This window comes from Fistularia commersonii, chromosome 7 (assembly GCF_037954325.1).
Source record: "Fistularia commersonii isolate RoL2024-O1a breed Wild chromosome 7, RoL_Fcom_v1.0, whole genome shotgun sequence".
NCBI classification, from domain to species: Eukaryota; Metazoa; Chordata; class Actinopteri; order Syngnathiformes; family Fistulariidae; genus Fistularia; species Fistularia commersonii.
Genome location: NC_141290.1, coordinates 6545445 through 6566154, shown reverse-complemented (window position 1 = coordinate 6566154; position 20710 = coordinate 6545445). Strand labels below are relative to the sequence as shown.

Below are 20710 nucleotides of genomic sequence, written 5' to 3'. Positions count from 1 at the left end.
TCGACGGTACGTTTCCCCCCTAACGCTTCTTTAATTCTTTAATTTTCTTAATTTAGCACTCCCAGATTTAAAAATAAAGAGAAATTAAAAAATCATAAGACACTTGGTTTTCACCAATGACCACATTCCACTGGAAATGAGTTGTTGTTGAGCTAGCGCTAAATGCTAACACTCCCCTTCACTCATGAGCACTGCCTATGGTTTTTACAGAATATATATGGTTACATGTATAAAGGTCAAAAAAATAAAGGGAACACTTGAACAACACAATGTAACTCCAAGTCAATCACACTTCTGTGAAATCATAGTGTCCACTCAGGAAGCAACACTGATTCATTTTGACTTGTTTTAAGGACATTACATCAAAGTTGGATCAGCCTGGAGTTTGTTTTTACACTTTAATTTTGAGTGTGATTCCTAATCCAGACCTCCATGGGTTGATACATTTGATTTCCATTGATCATTTTTGTGTGATTTTGTTGTCAGCACATTCAACTGTGTAAAGAGCAAAGTATTTCATAAGAATATTTCATTCATTTAGATCTAGGATGTGTTTTTGAAGTGTTCCCTTTATTTTTTCGAGCAGTGTATATACACAGTAAAAACTAATAAACATTTACTGGGAAAGCAAAACGTAAAGAAATAAATGAAAAATAAAAATAAATGTATTTATCAATGGCTTGGAAACCAACACTCACGGTATTTGATATATTGTCAAACTGATTTATATATCAGATGGATGGATGGATTGACAGATCTGAAGCTGACATTTGAAAAAGTTTATTTCAGGTCCAATCAAAAATCGTTCATCGTCTTGTGATCTTCTGGCGTCAGGGACGTTCTCCGGCTCCTCAGGTCGAAGGTCCTCCTGGAGCTCTGCCTCCTCCGCCTCCCCTCCCTCTTCCCCCCCGATGCCTCTGAAACAGGCCGTGGAGGATCTTCAAGGTGGCAGTGGTGTCCTGGGACACGATATCTGCGGCACAGAAATCACACATCTATATATACCATATATATCATCATAAAAGAATAGTGTTCTCTTTATAAATAACATAGATACAATTACTGATGAGTCATTTTTACTTCATTTTTCAATATTAATAAATTCAAATATTCTGTTGTATCACAGAAGGAGTGACAGTAGCAGCATCCCTGGAGAGGTACTGCCTTCTGCGGTACTTCCACATGGTTTAGGCTCAAACACCGGAAATAAAATTGCGTTAATGTAGAAATGCATAATCCCAGCTCCCCGAATGCATCGTTCTGTTTAAAATAACGTGGCACTTATTGTTTCCACGCCGTCCCCTTTTCTTCAGACCGATCGGCTCGGTGGCTTCACCTCACCTTGCGGGTCGATGCGGATCGTCTGCTGGCCGACGTCCGTCAGGAGCGCCAAGGCCAAGGTCACGTTGTGAACCTGGTTATGGAGAGGAGAAGAACAAAACATGAGTTCTGTGGGTTTGAACAACACGTCGGTAAAGACACGACGCTATTTGACGTGTAGGTGCGAGGGTGCGATAGTTGTATGTCTGTACTGTATGTGGGTAAACCCCGCCTCCTGGCCAATGACAGCTGGAATAGCCTTCAGAAGGCAGGTCCACAGAGGCAGGTGTCCACGTCAAAAAGCCGATCCATAATCTATAAAACCCGAGAAGCCGTCCGAATCAACATCGCGGCGGCGACTCCGTCTGCCTTTCCAGCTTCTGCTGCTGGCGGGGAGCAGCAGGTATTAAGAAATTCATGAAGACGTATCATGAAAGAATCATGACGTTCTCCCAGACTCATCCCATCCCCTCCCATTGAAGCGGGATCGGCGCCATCGGTGCAGGTGAGGTGCAGCGCCCGCGTTTATTACAGCGATTGTAAAATATTAATTACGTGATAATAAGTTATCGCGGGGGAGTTCTATAGCTCGGCTTTCGGCTCAGTTAATTAACCACGCGACTCATTTGGGAAATTAGATCGAAGGGAAAAAGGAAAATATAGATATCTGCGCCTTTGAGGATTAGCCTAATAGAAATCTGTTATCTAATTGAAATCACGGCGTTCTCATTCGACTCCATTCCGAACGGAACGCCATGACTTGGGGTAATAGCCTACCATCTCGGCATGATTGACAGGAGTCAGGTAGAAGTCGCAGAGCGGGATGAAGAAGCCCTCCAGCTGGCCGATCAGCAGCAGCAGGATCACTCCGTCGGAAAACTGGAAGGAGCAAGACGGAACCGTGAAACACTTCAGTTGGGATGCCTTTTGTTGCAGAATGTCACATGTATGCTTCTCACCTGTTGGTCCACCGCCGACACCTGCAGGCCCAAGGTGGAGAGGGACACGTTGACAAAGTGAAGAACTTCCTGGGAGTCGGAGCAGAGGATGTTAGCGCGTTGATATCAAGGTAGCCAGACGCTATCCGACCCTCGGGTCAGCGTATTCTTGAGCCAGATCTTTATGCAAACTATAGACCCTTTTCTAATCTGAGATTTTTGAGAGAGTGATCGCAAATCAATTACATAAGTGTCATCATGACGATGCATGCAGCAAACAAATCTGTGGTGTGTCACAAGGATCTGTGCTTGAACCAGTTCTTTTTACCCTATGTATGGTTCCTTTCGGTGATACTGTTCATGGGAACTCCTTATGTCCACTTCCTTGCGCTCTCATTGAAGCCAGATGAGACCGTTGGGTTCATTAAACTCGAGAAACATCTTAAGAACACCAAAATCTGGATGATTACCAACTTGCTGCTCAACTCCAACAAAAAAGAAGATAACACTCCGGGCTCTAAATATCATAGGAGCACCATACCTAATGATATAGTTTCCCTGGATGGTGTCCTGTTGGCCTCCAGCACCTCCGTAAGTAAACTGGGAGTAATCTTTGACCAGGATTCGTCATTTAGCTCCGACAAATACAGAAAATATATCATAATGTAATGTTGCGAAAATCGGGCGTAATTGGTCTTGTGAAGATGTAGGAAAACTAATTTATCCTTTTACCTCTTTCTGACTGGGGTGTTGTAACTCTCTCTTGTCCTAACAAGTTGTTGAAGACTCTTCTGCTCATTCAGAGCACTGCTGTATGTGTCCAAAGAACTCTTTGTCATGATCTATAGAAACCCAACATACATCCACCGGCGGGCACTTAGCAACAGTGGAAAGGAAACACTCCCTTCTACCGGTGCAGAAACCTCGGACAGTTCCCAGCCCAATGTTTGGTGGCCTTCTGCTTCTGCCAGGTGGAGGTAAAAGAGTGCCATTACTAAATCCAGCAACGGTTCCCAAAGGACCATCTCCAAGCAGAGTTGACAGAACTGGCCACTGTTTGCTTTTTGATGTGCCTCATTATTACTGGGACTGGGTTTTATTTGTGTTACATAAACACACAACTCTCCACTGAGGCTGCTGTATAAACCGAGGGGAGTGGATGTGTCCCTATCGGCGGCGGCAGCCGGACCCAACTGTCAGTAGTGGCGGCATGGAGGAGCGGTGATTTATCACTGGTGCTAACAGAACAAGACGGCTGGGCAGAACTGGGAACCGTGACTGCAGAGAAGGAAGCGGAAAGCCGCCAAAATAAACAAGATCCGACTGAAACAGGGAGAAAAAATTACAAATCGCGGGCATCTGATTGTCCAGCAAGGTCAGGTTGACGATGATGTGCCAAAAGACACTTCCTGTCAAGGGGGCGCAAACATAGGCGCTACAGCGAGTGTCGACATCAACAAAAGCAAGCAGTGGTGTGTTTGTGTGGACAGACGACGAGCTGTGGTTACTTTTTGGAGATCCTGAACAACAAGGAGGGGCAATTTCAAGAGTATGTGGACTGGGTGTCACACCAAGTACTTCTAAGCACTCCTGAGTACATTCGAGTACTCAGGAGTGCTCACCCAAAAGCATTATCATGGAAACGGGACTTGAACTCGAGTCCTCTGGAGTCCCCTGGTTTCCCTCCGACTACTCTGACGTACTCTAGAACAGGTCATTGTTGTGATGGTCAACCCACCCGCGCATCAAAATTGACTATAAGAGTCGCAGGCATACCCATTGTCTCCATGGAGACGTAAATGGAGACATTTTCATATCTTTGCATTCGGGAATCTGTGTTTCGTACCTTTCCGTTTTCAGGCGCGGTAAACGCCTTTCTGTTGGCAACGGATGGCCACAATGCAACTGAAGCTTTGGGCTTTCACCCAAAAGCGTTACCGTGGAAACGGGCCCTTGAACTCTGTGCTTCCCGGTGCTCTGGGTCCAGATGGCGGTCAGAACATACCAGGCATTTGTCTCCTGACTCCCTATCCAGGAGGCTCCTGACTCATTCCACCATGCCCTGTATTCTTGATCTGTTCCTGATGTCCTTTTAGCTCCTGAACCCACCAGAACTTATTCTTTTCTGCATGTCTTGGCTGTTGTGACTTGAGCTGATTTGATTGGTAGCAACATGAGCGACATCTATGGCTTGGGAAATCTGGGACAGATCAATGAACTGATGAACACATGAACAGCCTCCAAATGCTCCAAAAAGCGAAGCGCTGCCCCTTGCTCATGGGTCACGTCACCTATTTACCTTCTTCACCGCGCTGACCTCATGATCTTGGAGCTCCAGCAGTGGGTCTTCGTCTGGCAACAGAAGTCCATGGTGTGATTCCCGTGACCCGTCTATTCCAATTGCCCAACTGCTTGGACTGCTCATACTCACTCTCGGCACTGGCAAGGGAGTTTGAAATGTTGTTGAGAGCAACCAAAGAATTAATTAATAAGATAAAGACACAGAACACTATTCATTTAGATGAGGAGTAACAGTGTAATAATGATCTAATCATTAGTAATAAAGGTGTAATAATGGGGTAATAAAGGTGTAATAATGGTGTAATAAAAGTGTAATAAAGGAAACTCTCCTCACCAATCCTCCGTCAGGACTTCGGTCTGGACTTGGGATTTCATCTTGAACCTGCTGACCTGGACGGAGGCGAAGGACCGAGAAGTGAGTGGCCGTGGTGCCGAGACGCAAGGCAGCCGAGCAGTGTCACTCACCTCCATCTCCACCACTTCCACCTTCACGTTTGACGGCAGATCCAGCTCAGGCTGGAAGTGTCTCACCATGGCAACCAGGAGATGAATAGTGGCCAAGAGGTCTTTCTTGTGGATGACTGACAGAGCGAGAGAACAGAAGGCAGACAATTGACTTGCTGGGATACAAAGGACGGACGCAGCAAGGCGGCAGAAGCTCTCTTGGAATCGCAAACAAATCCATGCATTTCGATAAATATTTGAGTTACTCTTTCATTTACAAACAAGGGCGCTTTGTTCGTAAGGGTGATCCGGATGCGCAACCAAAGTGCGGCATAGAAGGTCATTTCTGTTGTGAATGGAGCGTCCAATCAGCGTGCAGTTTCCCTTTCTGGGAGGCGATTTTCAGTCAGGTTGAAATCACCTGGAGTTTTCTCACAGACTCTCATGAGAAATCCCTTACTTTTCAAAAAGCAAGCACTTCCCTATAGGTTGCAGGGGGGCGTGCAGGTACGTGCTTTCACCGGCCAGGGAAGGGCGTTTTATGTATTAAAGTAATTTTATCTATTCATTATTTCAATTATTTTAATGGCAAAATAAGCATTTTCTCTCACATGGACGTGCGGCCGCTGCTCGCAGTGTTACTCTGCGGTGTTGTGTTTGTGTGACTCATATAAGAAGTGTTTAGAGGAGCATGGGAAGTGTTGGAAGGGTGATAAAGCTTTAAATACATATAGATGATAAATAAAAATATGGTCGCCGCTTTGTGGATTTTGGTTTCGGCTGGTTCTGTGATAAACCCTGGAGTACTGGCGATGCGCCTAGATGGACCTGACTTGTAGCTTATGTAGCAAGAGGGAACATCTTTGTGTTTACATCGCCACTTGTCGGTTACAGGTTGTATTGCTGTGTCATGTTGACATTTTACCGTCTGGACTGTAAGAACTCGTCGGACAAGAAGAAGGTGCCGGAACTGATTTAGGACCTTTTTAAGATTACCTTATTTGAATGAATCGAGGAAATGTATTAATATGTTAAGTTGTATGCGGATGACACTGTGATCTGTGATGGGAGCAGGGAGGAAGACATGAAGATGTGGAAGTTCTCTTTGGGAGGGAGGAGGATGGAGAGGATCTGGAAGGAGTCCGTCGGAAGGATGGCACATGTTAGATGTTCTGGAGATAAAGTCACACTGATGGTTTGGACATGGACAGAGAAGGGATGGAGAAGATCTGGGTTGGTCCGGAGGAAGACCAGAGTGAGGGTTATGGATGGACGGGAAGAGGACAGGAAGGTAGCTAGTGTGAGAGGAGAGGGTTGATGGAGGCAGGTGAAACATCTCGTCTGCTGAAGGACTGGGTGACAGCTGAAGGGTAATCCTGCACAGTTGGAGATGATCAAACATTTGGCATCTCTGAAGGAACACCAGATCCTGCGGGGATCTGGAAGTCGGCCCGTTGACTCACGGCTCGTGTTCCACTTCATCTGGTCCCGAGGGCCCAGCCTGGCGTCGGCCTCGCGCAGGATGGCGTCCAGCTTCTGGGTCTGAGCCTCGCTGCTGAGGGTGATCTCCTCCAGGGGGAGGTGCACGCCGGCCAGCGTGGCTGCAGGAGACCGAAGACAAGAAGTTTCATCGCCGATAATTGTAAGGAGGAGGAGGACGGAGATGAGATGCGTGTGTGTTATCTCACAGAGCAAGTGATGAAGAACCAAGCCGTCGTAGAGATCCTCCTCCAGGCTCTGGACCACGATGTGCTCCCGCTTCAAGGTGCTGTTGATCCAGTCCACCAACGTCTACACACACACACACACACACACACACACACACACACACACTTAACTACAAAGTCATACAATCCAAACACATGACGTGGTTGATGCGTTCGGTTCTTTTGGACCGCCGTGGCGCCGGCCGCCATGTTGGACACCACACCTCTTTGAGCTTCTGGAACTTGGGGTCCTCCAGCGAGGACCTCTGGATGTGCTTGCTCCTGGACACTGTGGTAATAAAACGGTCATCATCATCATCATCTCCGAAGATGAAAAAACAAGTGACTTCAGGTGTCTGGGCAACGCAGGATCTCCAACGAACCTCCTGCATGTTTTAGGCAGGAGGAGGAGGAACCTGGAGGAACCCTACGCAGGAGTATGTGGAGACTTCACACAAACAACCAGGGACCTCCTGACCGCGAACAATTTATCGACGCGTCGTCAGAATACTACATAACAAGTGGGAAAAAAAGTCTCGTAAACTGGTGGAGCGGGGTCAACTAATACTGGGGTGGATAGTACCAAGAGGTCGCCAAATGTCTGCAGAGTCAATCGCGACAGACCTCCAAACTTCATTTGGCCTTCAGATTAGCTCAAGACCAGTTGCGCAGAGAGCTTCATAGAATGGGTTTCCATGGCCGAGCAGCTGCATCCAAGCCACTCACCACCAAGTGCAATGCAAAGCAGCGGATGCAGTGGCGTAAAGCAGGCCACCACTGGACTCTGGAGCAGTGGAGACCCGTTCTCTGGAGCGACGATTCGGGCTTCTCCATCTGGCAATCTGATGGACGAGTCTGGGTTCGGCGGTTGCCAGGAGAAGGTTCTTGTCAGACTGCGTCGTGCCAAGTGTGAAGTTTGGTGGAGGGGGGTTGTTTTTCAGGAGCTGGACTCGGCCCCTTAGATCCAGTGGAAGGAACTCTGAAAGCCTCAGCATACCAAGACATTTTGGACAATTCCATGCTCCCAACTTTGTGGGAACAGTTTGGAGTCGGACCCGTCCTTTTCCAACATGACTGTGCACCAGTGCACTAAGCAAGGTCCATAAAGACATGGATGACAGAGTCTGGTGTGGATGAACTTGACGAGTCCTGACCTCGACCCAATACAACACCTTTGGGATGAATCAGAGCGGATACTGAGAACCAGGTCTTCTCGTCCACCATCAGTGTGTGACCTCACAAATGCGCTTCTGAAAGAATGGTCAAACACTCCCATAAACACACTCCTGATCCTTGTGGACGGCCTTCTCAGAAGAGTTGAGAGCTGTTCTAGCTGCAAAGGGTGGACCAATGTCATATTGAATATATGGATTAGGAATGGGATGTCACTTAAGCTCATATGCAAGTCAAGGCCTGGTGAGCAAATACTTTTGGCCATAAAGTGTATATCTGTATGCACACCAATGATTATCTCCATAAATATATGTATGTGCATATATACATGGATACATATATACTGCTCAAAAAAATAAAGGGAACACTTGAACAACACAATGTAAGTCCAAGTCAATCACACTTCTGGGAAATCATAGTGTCCACTCAGGAAGCAACACAGATTCATTTTGTCTTGTTTTAAGGACATTACATCAAAGTTGGCTCAGCCTGGAGTTTGTTTTTACACTTTAATTTTGAGTGTGATTCCTAATCCAGACCTCCATGGGTTGATACAATTGATTTCCAATGATCATTTTTGTGTGATTTTGTTGTCAGCACATTCAAATGTGTAAAGAGCAAAGTATTTCATAAGAATATTTCATTCATTTAGATCTAGGATGTGTTTTTTAAGTGTTCCCTTTATTTTTTTGAGCAGTGTATATTTATGTCTATATGTGAATACATATACACGTATATATTTATGCATATATTTAAGTAGATATATATAGATAGATGTATTTAATCACATGCATATATGTGTATATGCTGTAGATGCTTATAGTAAGTAAAAATATATGTGTATCTATACATACATGTGAGGATATATGTGTGTGTATATATATATATATATATATATATATATATGTGTGTGTGTGTACGTGGTATGCTGGCATATGTATGCCGGTACTTTGAGAAAATAGTCTAAGTTCTGTAAAATCCTACAACCCCGGTTCCAGTGAATGCATTGCTATCGATCCTTTTGAGTTCCCGTCCTGGTTTCCTCAACGGCGCCGGTCTCCACATGTCAGTACGCCGCTAGGCGTTTGACGCCAACCAAGGACAAGGCGTTGCATGGTTGCTCAACATCTGTAGCTCCACTTCAAACTCCGGCAGCGATGCGAAGCTAACAGCTACCTCCGTCGCTCGTACCAACAGGAGGTCACGGCATCGTTTTCGGATTTTCCGACATCAGTGTGGGAGGTCAAAGGTCAAAAACACGACGGGATGGTTTCCATGGTGGATCGACATTACATCTAACCAGGAAGTGCCTTTCAGGTATTAGCTGGTTGTCACTTAAACTGTCATATTTTTCGTCGACCTACCCTGGAAGGAGTCCGTGCTCGAGTCATTGTCCTCTCTTTGGCTCTCGAAGGGGGCGGCCTCCATGGCTGCCTCCGTCACCCCAAAAACAGCTCACCCTTCGACGATGAAACCGGGTAACTTCCTGCTTCAGTGTGGGCTTTCCCCTTATGAAAGAAGAAGTGATGAGACGCTACGGACTGAAAGAGGAAGGTGGCGCGGCGCCACACTTCCTGTGCTCTAGCGTGATGGCTCGACGCGTCACGTGGGTGACCCTGAAGTAGAGGCCTTCTGTTTTCGGGGCGCCGAAGGGGGACAAGAAACATGAACGTGACATTCGGAACGCCGCCTGCCTCTCCAAGCTCGCCGTGCATTCTTGGAGGAAAAAGAAGAATATGTAAGACCACCCACTGAATGGATGAAAGGGGCAATTTGGGGGGGTTACCATAGCAACAAAGGGATGAGACAAGAAAATAAAAGGACTGAAAGCAGGCCCGCGTTTCTGTGATTCCAGCCCGCTGGAGGATTTCTCCTTATATTCAGGGCTTTTATTTTGATGGGGCTGGATTTTCAAAACAAATATAATAATCCACCCGGGATGCACAGGAAGTGACAGCGTACATCTCGGCATGCTCGGAGTGACATGGTGGGGGTCCTCTGAAAGACGAAGAAGCACTTGGGGTGAGGAAACACTCGGTATTGCAGTAATTCAGAGTAAATATCTCTTTATATATATATATATATATATATATTAGCTTTATTTCAGTTCTTATAAAACCACCGTTGGGGTTGAAGCAGCAGTTTGGACGGACAGACGGAGCGAGAAGGTCCCTGGTTCAATTCCCACCTTCCTGTGTGGAATCTCCATGTTCTCCCTGTGTCTGCGTAGGGTTCCTCCGGGTTCCTCTCACGATCCAAACACTTGGACAGTGGAGACCCATAGTTGTATGTCTCTAAATGGGGCCCCGTGATTGGTCCAGGGCGAACCCCGCTTCTCGTCCAATCACAGCTGAGATAAGCTCCAGTCTGCCTGCAACCCTGAGTGCAGGATAAGCGGTGTACATCATGAATGGATGAATGAATGAAGAGTTTTAGATAGGATGTGCAGCATTAGGCGGAGTCCTCCGAGGTCGAAGGTTAATCATCATCAAGTCCACAACACACGAGTAGATAAGAACGTCGGTCCCGCCGCTCCACGGCCCTCGGGCCAGGCTCCGCCCCCTCCGACCTGCGCTGGGCGGCGCCGGCCTCACTCCGAGTCCTTGTAGTTGGTGAACAGGTTGTAGAGGACCCTGAGGGTGGACTTCAAGTTCAGGTTGACCACGTCTGTGAGGCAGAGACAGAGGTGAGAGGTTTGGACGTCACATCTGAGACGCAGGAGAGGCAGGACGTGAAGAACGGCCGCCATCTCTTGCTCTACACGTGTATGTATTTGCATATTTTAATATCTCGGGACGCGGTTGTTGGGTAAGTGATTTAAGCCGGGGCCGTTTTTAGCCAAAGAAATGTCACTCCGCCCAAAAGAGGAAACTTTAAGCCTCTTAGGAATCCGCATCTCGCCACGCGGATGGATTTTCTCCCCCCCGCAACGACTGACACACAATTAACACAGGAAGTGATGGGAAAGGGTTCAGATAGCTCTTCCCCCCCCCCCCCCCCCCCACCCCCCCCCCCCCCCCCCCCACACACACACACACCAACACACACACACCTCCTCTGCCTGGGAGGAGATATTAAAAGAAAACACAGGTGCCAGCATAATAACACAGTCGCCACATGTAATAAGACTGTAATTACATGGTGTTACACAGTCATTACATGTAATGACACAATTCGCCACGTCAGCTCAGAGAAAGATTAAAGTGATCAAATGTTTTCTTGGCAGGCACGAGGACAGCCAACTGGGGTGTTTATTACACGTCAATAGTGTAGTAGTTGACGGTTTCATGTACAGGCTAAGCTAAAATAGCGCTAACGGAATAAAAGCCCGATGGCACGTGAAGCAGGATTGGAATAGACTGGATTGTCACGGAGGTCATTTTTCCACCCCGTCTAATCCCTAATGGAGGTTAAGCTACGCCCTGCCGGGGGGTCATCCGCGCTGAACCCTTAGAGGGAGAAGATGTAGAGCGTGGAGGAAAGACGCTGAAACGTGGGACAAGGTCTCCATCTGCTGGACAACATCGTGTAAAAATTCCCCCTCACCTTCTGGCCTGGCTTTGGGCTTCTTCAGGCCGCCATCCTGCATTAGCTCGAAGGCGAAGGCCACGTTGTGAACCTGAGCGAGGAAGATGATGGAGAGCAAGGCAACGGCGTCAACACTGACCATAAAGATCACAGTGCTACTTATTATTATTATTATTATTATTATTATTATTGTTTTAGTTACTAGTCTACTACATGTTATTACCCTCTGGTCAAAGTTGTCGGGAGTGAGGAAGAATTTGTAGAGAGGGACGAAGTAGTCCTCCAGCAGCCCCATCAACAAGACCAGGTACACGCCGTCGGCGAACTGTGCGCACACACACACACACACACACACACACACACACAAACACACACACACACACACACACACACACACACACACACACACACAGGGGACTGTCAACGGTTACATAACCTTTGGGAAACAAGATATTTATGACTAGGGTTTGTTTTTACATCAAGAAATCAGGCAGGGTGAATAATAAAATGATATGGCTGAATGAGAAGGTGAAGGGTTGTATGTCCTCTAGGAAGGACCAGTCCAGGGTGAATCCCAACTCTCACCCAGCGACACCTGGGATAGACACCATCGGATAAACGTTGTGAATGAGTGAAGCAGCCAATCCTGTGTATCGATTATCCCGCGCAACATCTCCGGATACTTGTTTCAGCTCTTCTGGTGGATACCGAGGCGTTCCCAGACCACCCGAGAGACATAGTCCCTCCAGCAAGTCCTGGGTCTTCCCCAGGGCCTTCTCCTGGTTGGACATACCCGGAACACCTCACCCAGGAGACACTGGGTGGCTTCCTGACCAGATGCCCGAGTCGCCCCATCTGACTCCCGTCCATCTCACTGCCTGTCTCCACCGAGGTTCTCCGGGAACCCTCAGCAGATGTGACGGGTCTCACCTGGGACTCCAGCTCGGTCACCTCCAGGTTCAGCTTGTTCAGGTGTTTGTTCACAAAGGTGATGAGAGACTGCCGACGAGACAGAGGAGATGTTCAGATGATTCCTTGGAGCTGTGCTTCTAAGGTAACACTTGGGTCTCCTATGTCGCCTCAGGCAATACTTTGCTTTCCAATAACTACCTGGGGCAATATTTGGCCCTTCAAGTACTACATCAAGCAATACATGGGTCTCCACATATTATCTAAGGCAATACTTGCCTCTCCAAGTACTGCCTTGGGCAGTTCTTGGCTTTGAGTACTACATCAGGCAATATGTGGCTCTCCAAATATGACCAAAGGCAAAAAAGGGCTCCCCAGGTACCACCTAAGGCAATTCCTGGCTCCAAGTATTATCTCAGGCAATACTTAGCTCTCTAGTTACTATCTCTGGCAATATTTGGCACAATAAGTACCACCTAAGGTAATACTTGGCTCACCAAGTACCATCTCAGGTAATATTTGACTCTGTAAGTACCATACAAGTATGGTAAGTACCACAAGTAAGTACCACCCCAGGCAATTCTTGGTTCTCCAGGTACTACCTTAGGCAATAGTTAGCTTTCAGAGTACCAAGAAGTATATCCACTGTGACCAGGCACTTTAAAGATTATAAGTACACAGTTTGCGCCCCCAGGGGGAGCCCGAGTAGCTCAGAGGTAGAACGTAGGGATCTGGTAGAACTTGTCCTTAGCTACTCCTTACCGTCTTCACCACGTTGAGCTTGTCGGGGGCGTGGTCCAGCAGCGTGTCGAACGCGTCCCTCTCTGGAGAGTCAGGTTCAACAGAGGGGAGGCAAAGTGGTGATGCATTTCTTTCTCATTAGTAACAAGGTAATAACATTGACATAGCAAGGTTATGTGATTATCTGGTAACATTAATGTGAATAAAAAGGAAATAACAATGTGACAGTGTAGTAACATGGTGATGAGCTTATGTGTTACAATAACATTAATAACATTGTAGTAGCATTTTTATGTGGGTATCTGGCGATGTAAATGTTAATAAGCTATCAATAACATGTGATTATGTTACATTAACATTAAGAAAAAGGTAATAACATTGTTATTTGATTATCTCATTATATTAACATCAATTACATTGTGAAATTAGAGTAAGATTATCTCATTAAGTTTGTTTTAGCGACACTGTAATATCAAGTATCTTGTTACAGCTATTAATCACATTACAGTACTATCTCATTATATTAACATTTTAATTGCATTATTGTATATCCTTGCATTAATAGCATTGTGATAATGTGTGATGATGTTGAATCGAAACTCACCAAATCTCCCCATCATCATTCTGAAAATAAATAAAAAGATAAATTCAGTGGGTTGTCAGTGAGAATGTCCCATCAAAGGACATTCTGATGGATTTATTGGGGATCAAGGGAAGGACCATCAGCTCTTACTCTGTGGTGCTGGTCAGCTCTTTGGTCACCACTGCCGTCTGCAGGATGCCCCCTCGCTTCTGCACGGGCAAAACCCAAAACGTAGCAGGTTATAAAAACAGGGGTAAGGTAAAACCCAGCCAGGGTGGCTGACCGGAGAAGGTATCTTAGCTTCTGAAACTCCCAGGCGTCTGGCAAGACATTTCGATTTAAACAGCCGACCCTCCAGCCACCCCAAACCCTACCCCACCACCATCCCCAACCTCCTCACCTTGACAACCACCACCTTTGCAGAGACGTGCTCTGGGAGTCTGATGGCTGCCTGGAAGTGCATCGCCAGCGCCACCAGCAGGTAGACAATGGCCACCAGGTTCTTGGAATGGATCGCTGGCCGACCAGCAGAGGGGAAGGATCAATCATCTGAGTTTCACGCCGGTTTCCTTGTCAATTTACAGGTGCGGACCGAAGCACTCACAGTCCACGCTCCACTCGATGGACCAGCCGTGGGGCTGCAGCAGCTCGTTCACCGCTTCCAGAACCGTCTCCAGCTTCTGCTTCTGGCCGATCTCTGACTGTGTCACCTCAGCGACGTTCAGCTTCCTGCCCGACAATTTCTCTGCCCGGAGAGGGGTTGGACAGGAGGTGCGATGTTCAGAATGACAAGGGACGACTCAGGGGGCTTCGTGTCATTTCAAGTCTTGCTATGACTACGATTTTAGCAAAACAGTTACATGTAGTTACCGGCCACTAGGGAGCAGCAGAAGCTCACCCAGGAGGCTGCTTCACCCTCAGCCAACCATCAGAGGGGGACGCAGTCGGGGGACAACGTTGTCTACCATTCTGGGACATGTCAATAGCTAAATGTAAGATCCAAACCGTATGCTCTGAATTGTATGCTCTGGATTGTATGCTCCTAATTGTATGCTCCTAATTGTATGCTCCTAATTGTATGCTCCAAATTGTATGCCCCTAACAGTAGGTCCACTATTTTGGGGGGGTGGACTCGAGTCACATGACCTGGACTGACCTTTTTCACCTCGGCTAGGAATCAATATTAATGACGCCAGGGACGTATTGATCTGAAGCTTTATGGGAAAGACAGGTAGCAGGACGGAGATACAAGTCATTTCTGGACTGTACCATTTGGGGGATGGGGTCTGAAAGTGTGTTTGTTACCAAATAACTTCTGGAGAACTTGTCCGTCGTAGCAGTCCCCCCCCAGGTCTTTCACGATGATCCGGTCCTCCTCCAGCTCACTGTTGATCCAGTCAATCAGGACCTGGAGTAGATCTTTGAATTTGGGATTCTCCCGTGAGGTAGGGTCCAACATGATCCTCTCCGCATTCTCCTCTGGGGACGACAAAAAAAATCATGTTTCTTGACATCAGAAATGTAAAAAATAAATCAAAACTTCCTGCTGACGTACCCATTAGCGTGTCCTCTGGGTGGATGTCGGTCCCCGAGGGGAGCATGGGGGCGTTGATGGCATTCTTCCCCTCCTCGTGGAGGTCACTCACTGGGATGGACACACACACACACACACACACGCACACGCACACACACAGAAAGATGTAACCATAATAATCAATAATAATCAAATTTTAATCCGAAATAGTGAGCAGATATACACATATGTGTAATTACAGTGTAATAACAATGTAATAACAAATGTATCATTTTTTTTTTCTTTTATAAATGAAAAGTAATGACGTGTTATATTTTTAAATATATCAAATGCAGTGAGATTGTACATGAATAAAGGTGGACCGGCCTAGTAACTCATTCATACACCTGATTTACAGCATCTTTGAATTTGGGGACATTTGATAAAAATTAAAAGAAAACCTGTGAGAAATAACCAGAAAATTAGCAAGTTATATTTTTTTTCTGAAGTGACAGAAGATGAGTGATTTCTGGGTCAAACTGAGCTTTGAGGCGTCTTTACATTTAAGGATCCTATTTATAAGACAGCACATCAGTTATCTCAAACCCGCTTCCTGTGCACAGGGGCTGCTAAGAAAACACCAGAAAAAAAAAGAAAAATTATTAAAAAAAGAGCAAAGATTAAGATCCGGGTCCCCACAGGTTACCTATCTGATGCACTGCTCCCGCAAGGGACGCAGTTTCCAGCACCGCCCAGAATCTCTTAGTAATTACAGAGTTATTACAGTAATTACTTTGTAATAACAAAACCCCCCCACCCACCCTAATTCTCAACGCGTCTCACGTGCTTCCATCCGAGCCGGAGGGGGGATTTTGCCATCCCACCACCTCAGGTTCATATACATACAGATATATAGATATATATATCTATATATATATATATATATGGATCTTATTACACTGTAATAAACATCTATTACAGTGTAATAAACATATATTCAAGAGGTAAAAGCGCTACGGTGCATTTAACGCCAGTAGAAAAATACAGCTCTGCTCAGACGTCAGTGGAAACAGGCATATTTGTCACAGGGAGATTTTCTGCATCTGTAAACACACACCTAACCAAATTCCACTTTGAAGTTCATCATCCCAACACACACACACACACACACACACACACACACACACACACACATACACGCATGCACACACACCAATCAAATTACCTTGCTTCTTCCTCTTCGTCCCGCAGAGCAGCCCGGCCATGTCCCCCCGCAATGAAAGTCCCAGACACGACTGAGCCGAGGGGAGACGATGGACACGAGTGTCTGCGTGTGTGTGTGTGTGTGTGTGTGTGTGTGTGTGTGTGTGTGTGTGTGTGTGTGTGTGTACTGCATGTAATGACGTGTTTATTTCTGTCACAGCCCTCCAACCCACCGCTGTGGTCCGGTAACTGGAGAGAGGCAGGCGGGGGGTGTTTTTATGTGTGTGTGTGTGTGTGTGGGAGGACTGGTGGACCAATCACAGGTAACGTTAAATTTTTACTTGATTTGATCTCTTTGACAATCCTTGCACATAAATCCAACGTTATAAACGTGTAATAACCAATATTTGATTATTTTTAAGGGAATAAAGCTAATCTGAATCATTAAATGAATTACTTTGCTTGATTTTTTTTTTCTCTGCAGCCACATTTTAAGCCCCGGATTATATTTTCTTACCGTACTGTTTCACCGATAGCTAGATAGATAGCAGATAATATATCTGGTATTTTGCTGCTCGAGCACGTCTTACCCGTCGCATGCGACTGTAATAAATTAGTTGTTACACTGTAACCACGGTAACCGCCCTGCTGCAGTGGGTGGTCCATCGAGCTGAGGCAGGATCCCACGCTAACGCAATTACGTTGATTGGATCCAAAGCCCTGCACAACGGTCGTCGACGTAACCGCACTGAATCGAAGAAGAGCAAAAATAAAACAGGATTCACACGTTTTTTTTCGCAAACAAGTCGATTGGACCCCCCCAGCTGCTCGGTGCAGGTTGTGGAGGGGGGGGGTCTCAAGGCGGGAAGATATAAATAATGCAGTGGCATGGAAGCGTCCGACTGGGCTTTAAATATAGCTGGGGTTATTTACACACTGCAGTGTCTACCGGGGGGGGGGGGGGGTGATGATATCACTAGTTTATTACACTTGTATTCATTTAAAAAACACCCCACGTTCTGCTTTAGCTTGTTTTAAGGAAGCAGGTTTAGATTAAATCACGAAAAACTGTTTTAAATTGTTTTTTGACCTTGAACGCAGAAGCCTCTGAGATGAAAAGGGAAACAGGGAGAATCTGAATATGTGCATGTTCATGTTTACTTTAATCGTAAAAGAGGATATCATTCATCCATATATGGTTGCATTGCTAGCATGGTTTAGTGAACTATAATAAATGTCTATTGTAACATCTATAAGCATAATAAATGCCTATACACTCTGATAAACATCTATTAGACTATAATAAATATCTATTTCACGTAATATACGTCTGTTACACTGTTGTAAACATCTATTACACAGTTTAGAAAAACAAAATCTATAGCACGGTAATAAACATCTATTACACATGATTGACCTCTATTACACCGTAATAAATGTCTATCAAAATCTATTGCACTGTAATAAACATCTATTACACATGATTGGCCTATATCACACTGTAATAAATGTCTATCACACTGCAATCAACATCTATTACATTGTAATATAAATCATGTCATAATATTACGTTTATTACATGTAATAAACATCTATCACACTGTTTGAATCATGAGCATCTCCTTTTAAGCCTTTTTTTCAGTTTCTGAGGTAATAGCACTAAGACGAGGCGTGAGTTTGTGGGAAAATTTTGCAGCAGTGGGGAGCACACGGAGCGCCAACGATAACTGGGGGACCAAAGGGGGCAAAAAACAAACTTACTATTAGCAGTTTCCATCCCAGAAGCGGTGGAAGGCACGTCTCTGCGCCGTCCAGACCCTCAGATTAAGAGGTCGGGATGGGACACCACGCCGGACTTAAAGTCCTGGTGGAGAAACCGGGGTCGCTCTGCAGGATCTGTCACCCTTGTCAGGGACATGCAGGCTTCCTTCACCCTAATCTTTGAGGAAAGAGGCTTTTCTGCACACACACACACACACACACACTTCCGCTTTTTACTGAAGAACATTCTCCGCCATCCATCACTGTGTAATTCTCTATATATTATCTTAATGTATTATGATAGTGGTACCAAATTTCAATTCATCGTTTTATATGATTGTTGATATTTTTCATAACAATTAATATAATTTGCCTCATTTTATCAAGTTATTTTTTTATTCCTTTATTTATGCATCAATGTATCTAATTATTGTTGTCATTAAATCCGCTTATCTACTTGCTCCATGTATTATTGATTCAATTCCATGTATTTATCTACTTTATAATTTGTTTATTTAGCTATCTACCTCATTCACAAATTCTATTTACTTGTTTATTCATTTCTTCAAGTTTTTATTTAGAGGCCTCAACTGAATTTATGGGATGTCTCCAGGAACTGTCACTGCGACGACATGCTGTAGATGAATCCCCTTTGCGTCTAATTTGTCAGATATATTCATTCATTCATTCATTCTAGCCTATCCCAGCTGTGATTGGGCAACGAGCGGGGTAGAACCCAGACCGGCCAATCACAGGGCCATATGTTGAAGCGTGCAAGCATTTGCTGTCATCCAGAATCTAACCAGCAGCCCTCTTTCTTGCCCCATCCCTCCCCCTCGGATTAAAGGAGCATCATTGGACTTGAACGAGTCCCGTAGTGTTTTTCAGGAGTCGTAAATAGTTGGGTAACCATGGCAACGGTGATAATATTGACTCCGGCTCCTCGGGCGGCTCCGCGCGTGCTCCGTCTGAGCTCTGCTGCATTGCTTCATGGGTAATATCTGCCTCAGCGAGACACTTTTTCCACTTCTCCGATCTGGAGAGCCACTGCCTGTCGCTATGGAAACCGCCTACTACAGCTGATTCAGCCGTGCCCCCCCCCCTCCAGAAAAAAAGAAGGAAGATATGCATTCATCTGCTGTGTTGGAGCGTGGTATGGCGCCCCCTGGCGGTCAAGACTGGAACTGCACACGACAACGCAACAAGCGTTCGCAAAACACCGTATTAAAAAAAATAGTTTATCAATATAAATAAAATAAAAATTAAAGCAAAATATCAATAATGATATTTTGATATATCTATTCTACTAATAATAAATACACTGAAAATATGGCTCGACACTATAAACTATTGTATCGAGTTTAAGGGTTCACAATCACAATCTATTTTATTGTTGTTTAGAAACTTCTCGATTCGAAAGGACTTTACGCGTCTCATAAATAAGACGCATTTAGAAAAGTTAAATGTATGACACTGCAAAAAGCAAAACAAAAAAAAACACTCAACTGTCGTTTCTCCTGGGCGTTGGAAGTTTGACACAGACACACACAAACACACACACCGCCTTTCTAACAGTCGTTAGAATTTGCAGCTGTCTCGGGGGCCACTTTTGCTGCATAATACAAATTTGAAGGAGTTTACTGAGCATGCGCAGTAACCGTAATCCAGCTCAATCTGGCCCCCCGGCATTCCTTCCTGTCACCGTCACGTCTATTTCGGCTCACCACCGCATACGCACACGCACGTACACGCACGTCCACACACGCTTGTGCGGTAACCCTCCACCCGCACCCGCGGCGTAACAACGTTGTAAGGACGCCTCATCCCGCACCGGGTATCACGCGCGGCCGTTTCCAAGGCTCGTCATGTGACGCGCACGCGCGGGACGACAACAAACGCGCCCTTTGACGCGCGCCCCCCCCCGAGCCCGTCCATCACTGACCTTCCTTGGACTTCTTGGTCTTCCTCGCCAGCGTCCCTCCGAGCCTCCCCAGGAGGGTCCCGGATGTCGTAGGGGTGCGGGACATCTTCCCGCAGAAGCTCCAAAGTATGTGCGTGTTAGAGAAAGTGCGTGTTTGTGTGTGTGACTTGACGCCGGCAGCCGGGATGCGGCCGTGGCGACGCTCGCTGGAGAAACGCCGCGGCGCCCCCTAGCGGCCGCGTGTGGAACTACGACAGCTGGAAAAAGCGCACGTGGACGGCCGCCCTGTCATACCCGGATGTTGGGATCAATTTCCATTAAATGATTCAAATAGTCCATTTAGACATCCGACCATGAACCCCAGTGAACACCAAACATCCTGGATGATCACTTTATCTGGTGCGATGTGACTTATTCTAGTGTAGCGTGGGGCGGGGGGACTCCAGAATCCTTTGGAAGTGATGATGATGATGATGATGACTCTTTGTTCTGTGTTAAAGAACTCCATTGTTGAATCACTGTGCAACGTCATTGTGACACTGACTGCACCGTTAGCAATCGCAGCGGGGGAGTGCACCCTCTGCCTAACTGAAACACCCCCTGGGACATCTTCCCGCAGAAGTTGAAGCAACTGTTTGTTGACTGTTGGATTAAAAACCCTGAGAACAG

The 20710-nt window shown here is 46.0% G+C and overlaps 2 protein-coding genes across 4 annotated transcripts; both read right to left on the bottom strand.

Moving 5' to 3' along the window:
• Positions 1–549: 549 nt before the first annotated feature.
• On the bottom strand, positions 550–9609 carry parvg (parvin, gamma). Its single transcript, XM_086148796.1, is given in 12 exon segments — positions 550–973; positions 1342–1414; positions 2098–2199; positions 2280–2348; positions 4558–4607; positions 4609–4697; positions 4894–4949; positions 5025–5140; positions 6467–6604; positions 6692–6794; positions 6934–6998; positions 9247–9609. Coding segments are annotated over 12 exon segments (1047 nt in total). The 5' UTR covers positions 9311–9609; the 3' UTR covers positions 550–851.
• A 322-nt stretch (positions 9610–9931) lies between these two features.
• On the bottom strand, positions 9932–20585 carry parvb (parvin, beta). Of its 3 annotated transcripts, none has more exons than XM_086149398.1 (12): positions 20063–20585; positions 15199–15288; positions 14949–15122; positions 14248–14388; positions 14044–14159; positions 13794–13852; positions 13665–13684; positions 13082–13143; positions 12341–12409; positions 11634–11735; positions 11429–11501; positions 9932–10549 (listed from the first exon to the last, which is right to left on the bottom strand). In XM_086149398.1, exons 1-12 carry the CDS (start codon positions 20145–20147, stop codon positions 10473–10475), a joined length of 1068 nt encoding a protein of 355 aa, XP_086005524.1. In that variant the 5' UTR covers positions 20148–20585; the 3' UTR covers positions 9932–10472. The 3 variants fall into 3 exon arrangements, with proteins under 3 accessions (XP_086005524.1, XP_086005526.1, XP_086005525.1); XM_086149400.1 differs by lacking the exon at positions 20063–20585 and adding an exon at positions 18121–18272; XM_086149399.1 differs by lacking the exon at positions 20063–20585 and adding an exon at positions 16382–16615.
• Between the last annotated feature and the right edge of the window lie 125 nt (positions 20586–20710).

Coding starts and splice junctions, on each gene's coding strand:
- parvb (XM_086149398.1), bottom strand. CDS start 20,147: ATGTCCCGCACCCCTACGACATCCGGGACCCTCCTGGGGAGGCTCGGA. Junction 15,123..15,198: donor CCCAGAGGACACGCTAATGG/GTACGTCAGCAG, acceptor TGTCGTCCCCAG/AGGAGAATGCGGAGAGGATC. Junction 14,160..14,247: donor CATCGAGTGGAGCGTGGACT/GTGAGTGCTTCG, acceptor CTGGTCGGCCAG/CGATCCATTCCAAGAACCTG.